Source organism: Palaemon carinicauda, chromosome 15 (genome assembly GCF_036898095.1).
Source record: "Palaemon carinicauda isolate YSFRI2023 chromosome 15, ASM3689809v2, whole genome shotgun sequence".
Lineage (NCBI taxonomy): Eukaryota > Metazoa > Arthropoda > Malacostraca > Decapoda > Palaemonidae > Palaemon > Palaemon carinicauda.
In genome coordinates, this window is record NC_090739.1 from 48,874,776 (window position 1) to 48,884,263 (window position 9,488).

Genomic DNA, 9,488 nt, shown 5'->3' on the forward strand with positions numbered 1-9,488 from the left:
TGGCATTGGGGCGTTGAGTTCATATCTTAATAGCAAGTAAAGGAGATTGCTGGTCAGTCTTCATAAACCACTTAGTACTTAATCTAATTTTGATCTCAATTAATGTATGAATAGAAATGTTATTTTGCTTATCAGGGGTCTGAATATTTGATGAGGTGAACTTTTAGTTCAGCAAGTCTTCTTTCTAGGAATGATTATAATCTCTGATTAGTGTTACGATTTAGCAAAAGATTATAGTAAACCATTAATTAATACTATTGTAACAAATTATAAGCTCACAAGAGGAATAGTTTTTATATATAGATATAAACATAAATCACTGCTCTTGAATCGAATTGGAAGGAAAATTATATTTGTTGATATCATATAAGCGTTGTATTAGAAAAAAAGGGTACTTGAAGTGAAATTGGAGATATAAAGAACCGAGGACGAAATGGGAAAAAGAATATAATTATAGTTCTCAAGTTATAAACTACATTGTATTCTAATTAAATCATAGACTTAGTTGAGTAATTATGAATAAAATGATGCAATCATAACTTAAATATCTTTTTGTGGATAGTTTTTATAAAGGTACATTGATATATTTTACTTAAAATCTACAAGAAAGAAAAAGGAAACACCTCCCATATGATTATTTTAGGACTGGAATTTTTTTTTTAGATTAATTCTATGGTACAAAGAAATTTAACATCACTCCAGTAAAAGACCCAATTCCGTTGCATTCCTGAGACACACTACGAAACAATCAGTTGAGTGTCAGATGCTGCTCATTTGTCTCATGGTAAACCACGTAATTGCAATCACTAGATCAAGAAAGTATTAAGATAACGATTGAGCAGCGAATAGTACTTCTTCAGTGGTTAACGGATCTCCAACTGATATAATAATTTTAAAAATAAGGCCACGAGGGCACATCACGATGGAGAGAAAGATTACCTGACATAAAGGAGGGGAATGGTCCATGTTTAAGTAAAATATTTTTAGTTTACTACTGTTAGAATGGTTGGCCAATTATGAAGTAGCCATCAATGGTATCTAATGTCATTTTTATCCTAAAAATATGTACACAACTGAGTGAAGGTATCTATCGAAACGGTTATTTTTTTCTGATTATTATGTCCACATAACAGTCTATCAGGATGAGCAATTTCCCCAGATGTTATTTAAATCTCCCAAGTTTAATTTTTGTTTTTAACGTACTTTAAATCACTGTTAATAAGCGTTGATTACATTGATATGACAGCTGTAATATTCTGTTACCTTTCAGTTATTCGAGAATGTTCAGTACTTACCTCATTTGATTCTAGTCACGGGTACCCTTCAATGGTGGAGTTTAAAGTTTGAACCAAAAATGTTCTGTGATGTAGTGGCGACGACACCTTTATTCGAAGTGGTCATCATTATACATTTTGATGATCTTTAAAAAGCACGGTCATCCATTATAAAAGAGTTATACCAATAAGCCAGTTATATTATACTATCCTCTGAACAAGATGTCAATGACTAAGTACTGAAAAGTGAGCCTCATGGCTGGAATATTAAAGTGGCTAACAAATGTTACTTATTATCATGATGTTGTTGTAGATTCTATAATTTCCATGATTTTGTTTGTGGAAATCCTACTGCGTATTGGTGTAAAATATACCATTTATGGTTCGTTAGCTCTAAGTGCGATTATTATAATTTTTTATATTCGTTCCTTGGGTATTATTAATAGTATAGAGATAACCACAATAAGGCTAAGCAAAAGCTGTTTTATGACTTACTTAGCTGTGATTGTCATTAGGTATAAGACTGCCTGTATTGGAAATGTTTATCAAAATGTAATATGTGAGCACAGAGAAATAAAAATCATCTGAGAAAATGAAAACTAAAGATTATAAACGATCAGATGATTGTTACGCCATTAATTATTTAATCATTAAACAAAGCATTTCATTAATTGTTTAAACTTATGCAGCCCCTTAATGTTTTTTTGTTTTTGTTTTGTTTTGTTTTGTTAACTATGCATGCTTTCAAGGACATATAAAAAGGAATATTGATTCACATTTAAGTCTATGAAACAAACAGTAAAGATTAAAGCTTAAGTCATTTGCAACCCGAGTTTGATTATTTTTTAGAAACGTGTCTGCCCCAGAGAAGGTTCCCGACGTCTTTGTGACTAGACAATCGATAGTCCGTTGAAATAGTTGTATTAAAAACAGAAAATAGTAAAGTGAGATTTTTGGTTGATTTACAAGAACTAAACAGTATACTAAGGTTGCTTTTTTTTAATTAGAAAAAAATGAGACCATCAAATCTGTTGGAGTTAAAGTTAAAAAAAAAAAAAATGTATCTTTATGTAGATTGAAAGAGTGGAGTGTATTTAAGTTACCTTGAAAACAATATGTTTTTTCTCGTAAACATTCTTGACCGTGGTCAGTAAATTACCAGTAAAACATATAAATTCTTCGCAGACAGATAATCAGAAGCTAGGTTCATACCATGTTTTGGTTGTGATATCATTTACATAATATTTCAATTGAACTGATTAATGGTTAAAGGAAAAACTCAAGTTTATATGTAAATGCACCCATCTAAAACAACCCAGGATAAGAAAATAAGATTGGCGAAGATATGGCAACTTTGTAAATGAGAGTTGAATGATTTGAAGATAAGCTTCAGAGGTTATGAACTCAAGGTTACCATCAGTAAATGCTAAGAAACAAGCAAAAGATTTTTGAAAATTATTTCTTGGAAGCAAAGTCTTTTCATCTTGATGGTGGTGAGTCGTTAGTGTGCAAGTATAACTTGAAAGCATCATATTCTGCTTTATTCCTCTTTACATAGTAGATAATTACATGGAGAATCTTACACAACTGATCAGTTTAAAATCACAATAAAAAAAAATTCACAATAAAAAAGATAGTCACTGAATCACTTCAACTCAACAGTGTTAAAATGAATGAAAATATTATTTTACATTTACATTTCAATCACAAAGATGTCATGCACCTTTTTTATTTGTATATATTCATCTCTTCATTTACGCGAAGAAATATTCATTGGTAATTTAACAGGTATGAAATTGTAAGATATTTATGTAGCCTTTGAATACTTTCTTCTCATTTGCTGTTATATTTTATGTTTCTGATAAAATGTTACTATTGTTATGTGCACCATTGTCTCAAATAAAATGTACATTCTTTTATATACATATTTTAAACTACCTCCAGTGGATAAGCCCGTGTCAAGGTTCGTCATTCATAAATGAGTGAGCAAATATAGAATTAAATAGCTGGGTTTCGAGACATATATTATTTGTCTCTACTCATATATGAAATATACTGAAAGGGCTCAGCAAGTCATAATCAATTTTTATTTGTAAGCACAACTCAAATATAAATTTATCATAGAATTTTGCCTATGCAATACCCACGATAAAAAATTCATGCACATTTACGTGAATTCTTCTGAAATACCTTACGGCTTTACATCTCTATATAACCGTGTCCTTACAGGCGAAAGGGCGTAGGTTTTCTTAATTCTAAGGGGTGGAGATTTACCATCCCAAAGAGTGAAATTTGACTCCTACAGAGTTGACTTGAATAAATTAGGACGAGATAAAATGTAATGTATAATAAATGTAATTGATAAGAAAATAAAATAGATATTCAAATTAAGATGAATAGATATTTAGATTTCATCTATTAAACATACTGTATGTTACTTAGATATGATAAAATCTTAAAAAACTGAAAAATACTTGGAATCCTGTAAAACGTCAGATAACGTTTTCTAACCATATACAGACATATATATATATATATATATATATATATATATATATATATATATATATACATATATATATATATGTATATATATATATATATATATATATATATATATATATATATACACACACACACACATATATATATATATATATATATATATATATATATATATATACACACACACACACACACATATATATATATATATATATATATACACACACATATATATATATATATATATATATATATATATATATATATATATACATATATATACATATATATATATATATATATATATATATACTTATATATATGAGTATATATATATATGTATATATATATATATATATATATATATATATATATATATATATATAGTATATATATAAATATATATATATATATATATATATATATATATATATGCGTGTATACATATATATATATATATATATATGTGTGTGTATATATATATATATATATATATATATATATATATATGTGTGTGTATATATATATATATATATATATATATATATATATATATATATATATATATACATATATATATATATATATATATATCTATATATCTATATATATATATATATATATATATATATATATATATATATATATATATATATATATATATACACACACATATATGCTATGTAATTATGTGGGTGTAGGTCTGAGTGTTTGTGTTTCCATTAGACAGCGTTTTTTCTTTGCTTTATATTTTAAGTATTCGGCTATTATACAGTTGATAAAATAAAAATCACCATTAGTGACAAAGCAGAATCATAGAGATTTCTGTATCACATAATTACAGTAATCAATCAAATACGATCAATGCAGCAATGTCAAAAATAGACGAAACATTACGTCAGCTTCGACTGGCGCCTCTGGAGCCTCTGGCGCCTCATACGTGATGTTTAGACCCTTTTTCTGTTTTCAACTTGGTCGATGCAGGCAAGGAGGGCGGAGGCTACAGCCAGGAGATCGTTGGGCGTTGACTCCTATTCAAAGAAGGGACCCATACCCAGGACCCCCCAGGCAAGATGGCACCAACCCCCCAAGGCACCCATGGATCACGCCGCCCTGGCCTACTACGCCTTTGATCAGTTTGAAGAGAGCCACAAATAACGGCTAACGTCCTGCACCGTTTGAGCCCGGGATAGAAAGCTAAGAAACTTGTAGTTTTTGTTGTAATGTTAACGTAACTTATATTTGGTCTCCCGGTGCTGTAGTCTCCATATATGCCCTAACCTGGATGTGTATTAAATACTTGTAAGAGCACTCATTCAGTATTCATTTAAAGTAATTGATTTATATTGACTGTTTTTCGCTGCCACTGATGATTGACTTAATTAAGTTATTACAAGTGCCCCATGACTGTGTACTCGCTATTTGGAAAATACATTTATAGTTAAAAGAACAGAATCGCATCTGTTTTATCCCTGTCTCCTTGAATTATTCTTATTGAATTGTTTGCCCGTGGTTTGGGACAGCAAACTATATTTTTGGGCTCAGGCCATGTCGTCCTGATGGAAGTTCCTAAAGGGTAGCTTCCTAGGGTATATTTGACTAAAGTGATATTCCCAGAGAATTTTACCTTAAGGTATCCAGAATTCTAACTCCTGGAGCGAATATCCCTAAATAATCTCACAGGGATATCGCATAATATCAGAGGACGTATTCTTGACACGTCACATAGCTAGCTTCACCCCGAACAGTATTAACGCTTCGAGGGGTTACAGTGACAAGAATCTGAAACGAGAATGAAAAGAGAGCCGCTCATAAGGCATCTCTCCTATTCCGTTTCCAGTGTGTATCTGATGAAGGCGGTAGCCCCCTCTTCATTCCTTTTTGTATAGCTCTACTACTCGGTGTTTTCCCTGTGTTCTCTCGTTATTTTGGATTCAATTCAACATTTTGATGACTTCTCCGGCCTCTGCTGCCTCTGGAAAGTTGAGTATTATGTTTACTGTGTATAAATGTAAGCTCTTGTCGTTTTGAATTAAATCAAAAGAGCTGTTGCCTACCGGAGGCATCGTGGATGCTATCGCTCGCTTTGGGTCATTTAGTTAGCTAGAGCGACGTTCCCGGTTTGTTATGCTTTAATAATCTAGCTATTTATCTCCTCTAGGAATGCTTATATAATGCCGTTAGTTTTTAGTTCGGTGATATAAGTAACCGATCTTGCCCTTCGCGAGGCTTAGTAGGCTAGGCGTCTGGCCCTAGTACTTTCATGCATGATATAAGTTTTTCCGAGTGTTATTTTATTGAAGCTATAGGCAAATATTTTATACATGTAAGATATTGTTGAATGTTCTTTCCAAGATTGTATACGAGAGAGTTTCGGTGAGTTAGGTAATCGATTCTCACCACACCTAGGCTAGTATCCTAGGTACAGTAGTATACTTTCGCACATCCCCGATTGTTCTTTTCTCCTCCGGAGGCTAAGCTCAATCCCTCTCTCCCTCTGAGTAAGCCTTAGGCTTAATCCTAGCAGTTTTATCTCTATAATAATTCAGGTATAACTATACTAGGACATGTCTGTCCTGACCTGATAACCAGAGTGACTGGTTTTTTGGGTTAGGGCAGAACATCAGAGTTTCTAGTCTGTGGTCTGCTTCTTCCTAGTATAGAGAATGGGTCTCCTTTGCTAGGTTAGGAGCGGATATAAGAAGCTTTGCTTCCATAGTCCACGTCTGAAGGATTCTGTATGAGATGATTCCTTCCTCTAGTGGTCAAGCAGACTGTCCTGTGTTGTTTTTCTCGGGCTGGAGAATGAGTTTTCTCCGTTGCCTGGCGAAATAACTTCACCTAACTTTGTTCTGGCTGGGAGGAGGATAGCAAGTATTGCCAGTCTTCCTCCCTAATAGACAACTCTAGGTTAGGATGAGCTTCCCTAACTGCTGAGTGTGTCTCTTGCTAGAACGAAGTTTATAGGACCCTTATCCCTTCCCCACCTCTCTTTCTTTTATTATCTTTTGGCCGCAGTCCTACTTCCGTACCTAGTATAGGTTAGGATGGAGGACCAGCTCGGCTCTCTGCCGGCCAGCAATTACGTGTCGGCCGGCAGAGACCCCTTGTTCTTTGCAGAGTGAGCCCCAGACCTCCCTTGGTCTTCCTTCCATGTCTGCCGGTAGAGTCCGGCAGGCTATGGATTCTTTGGAAGCCTGAATGCTACATTCTCCCCTTCCATAAGTTCACTCTTTCTGGATGGAAGGTTGTATGGCAATGCCACCCTATAACCTTACATCCAAACTTTTTCTCTTACTAGTGTTTTGTTCCCCTACCCCGGCTGCCGGTTTAACAACCGGCAGACGGGCAGTTGGAAGTTCTCTGGTTCTTAGCCACTGTCGGCAGGGATGGGTATTGCTACCTTTGCCTGCCGGCAGTGGAAACACAGCCCGAATCTGCTGGCCACTACGATTAGCAGCCGGCAGCCGGATATTAGTGTTTTCAGCTGCCGGCTGGCACACATTTGCAAACCAGTGACCTGCCGACTATTAGTTAAAGGTAGTATATCTTTGAACTATATGGGGGTAAATGCCGGCCAACACGTGCTGGCACGTGCAGGCCGGCACAGCAGCATACGATGTACAGTGGTTTCTATGTTTGTAGTGTAGTACACACTGCATTAATAAACTACAGTACAGAGTTTGTTGTAACACTAAAGTTCTTCCAACATACTTAATGTTATCTTGTACAGCCTTTTGTTGGGACCGTACAATATATAGAAAGTGAGTTCTTTCTGTATTCATTCTATCCCGTGTATTAAAACTTTATTTCAAGGAGTGAGCTACACCTTAAATTTCCGTTTAGGAAATTACATAAGGTATTCTAGAATAGAATTAACCTTAGTTTTAATATTTTGGGAGGTTACAGCAGTTGGCTGGGCAGGAAATACAAGTATGTGCCTTTCCTTCTTTCGTTTTAGCTTTACTGTGTAAGCTACATGTTTCAACATAAGTGAAAAGCCTTCACTTGATACTCATGGATTTTTATTCTCTTTACAGGAGGACCATCCGAAGTGCGGGAGTGTATTCTGCAATGTCTGCAGTAAGTATTTCTGTCGACATCAGTTTTGCAGGAGGCATGCAGCATGCGCAGCCTCCAGAGGTGATCTCCGGTATTGGGACCCTCAGGTTTGTACTGTATGTTCTAACCTGATTACCGAGGCTTTTGACAATCCTAAGTCGATGGAGTCAAGGGATGCTGCCAGGGAAAAGTTACGAACCTGGGTGAGGGGTTTTCAGAAAAACACCTCAGGCCCCTACCTTCCAAATGAGAAGATGAGGGCATACCTTTTCCCTAAAGCATAGGCTGATGTAGTCATTCCTCATCCTCAGGTGGAGATACCAACTGCCCAGAATCCGGTAGATTCTGAAGTCTCGGCCGCCCTTCAAGACATCCAATTGGACGATAGGATGTCGGAGGTGTCGGATTCTACAGAGAAAGACCTTCTAGGAGAAGATCAGGAGGAGGAGCTGTCTCAGGCTCCTCAAGTAGAAGAGGAAGAAATCAACGAGATGTCGGTTACATCGGTTCCGGACCCAGAACCTGTTCCCTGTACATTGTCTGCTATCCCAGATGATCTGGGAAAGACTCTTTCTTCTATTGTTAAGATGATCCAACAAATTCAAAGAAAGAATGATGAGAAGGAAGCTGCAATGAAACTGGAGATACGTAGACTTGCAGCATCACGTGGGCCCCAGAAGCGACTCAACGTGAAGGATCTTCCTTTGTGCTCGGACACCAATCCTTGGAGGTATACCGAACACATGCCAATGACAACCGGGAAGATCGTGATATCAGAGAAGTTGGGAGCAATTCCCCTGGAAGAAGTGGAATTTTGGCCCAACAAAGATTCTTATCCGGACTGCTATGTCCGTCTTAGGAAGGAGCCAGCCTCAGAGGAGGAGACGGAGCCGAAGGAGGTCATAGTTCTTGACCATAGTAAAGCACAGGCGTTACTAGCGGGCTCCATGAAAGAGAGGGGCTTCACGAACTCAAAGGTGCCAGCCTTGAGTAAGAAGCTTCCCTCCTTTGTGGCCTCTCCAACCAGAGCCTTTCCCTTCATGGAAAAGGGATATAAGGCAGCCTTAAAGGCGGTGGAGGCAGGGAAAACATGCCCCTCCTTGGAGGAGTGCAAGCTGTTATCTCTGACCTTGCCCTTGGACCAAGAAGACTGGAAGGACGTCCACCTTACCTTCTCAGTCGGGAAGCTGGAAGCTGTTATTGCTGAACGTCAGTTTGGTGAGGAACTTCCAAAACTGTCGGATGTTCTCTTGCGCAGAGAGCAAGAGACGAAGGAAAGACTTGCGGCATCGATGTCGTTGCAAACGACATTAGAAACGATGGCAAGTGACCCCAAAAACCAGGACATGTTCATGGTAGTGGCCAAAACCCATCTGGCTACAGTTACGAAGGATCTCTATAGCTTTATTAAAGCTTGGAGAGCCTGTAGAGAGTTCGTGCTCGCCTCGGCTGCGGTGAGACACGAACCAAGGAGACTGATATCCTCTTGTATCTGGGGTAAACACCTCTTTCCCATTGAAGTGGTTAAAGAGGTAGTAGACAAGGCCACCACAGAGACTAGGAACCTTCTCAAAAAGTGGGGCTTAGATCTTAAGAGAAAGTCTTCTCCAGATGAGGGTCCCCAACCCAAGAAGAAGACAAAAAGGC

The 9,488-nt window shown here is 36.6% G+C and overlaps 1 protein-coding gene across 1 annotated transcript in view; it reads left to right on the forward strand.

Annotated features, from left to right (window-relative positions):
• LOC137654281 (pancreatic triacylglycerol lipase-like) overlaps nt 1-3,141 on the forward strand; it is an 86,511-nt gene extending 83,370 nt beyond the window's left edge. The window contains exon 11 of the mRNA XM_068387909.1: nt 1-3,141. This exon is cut by the window's left edge and continues 195 nt beyond it. Within this exon, the coding sequence (XP_068244010.1) occupies nt 1-40 (40 nt within the window). The 3' untranslated portion in view covers nt 41-3,141.
• Nucleotides 3,142-9,488: the final 6,347 nt, after the last annotated feature.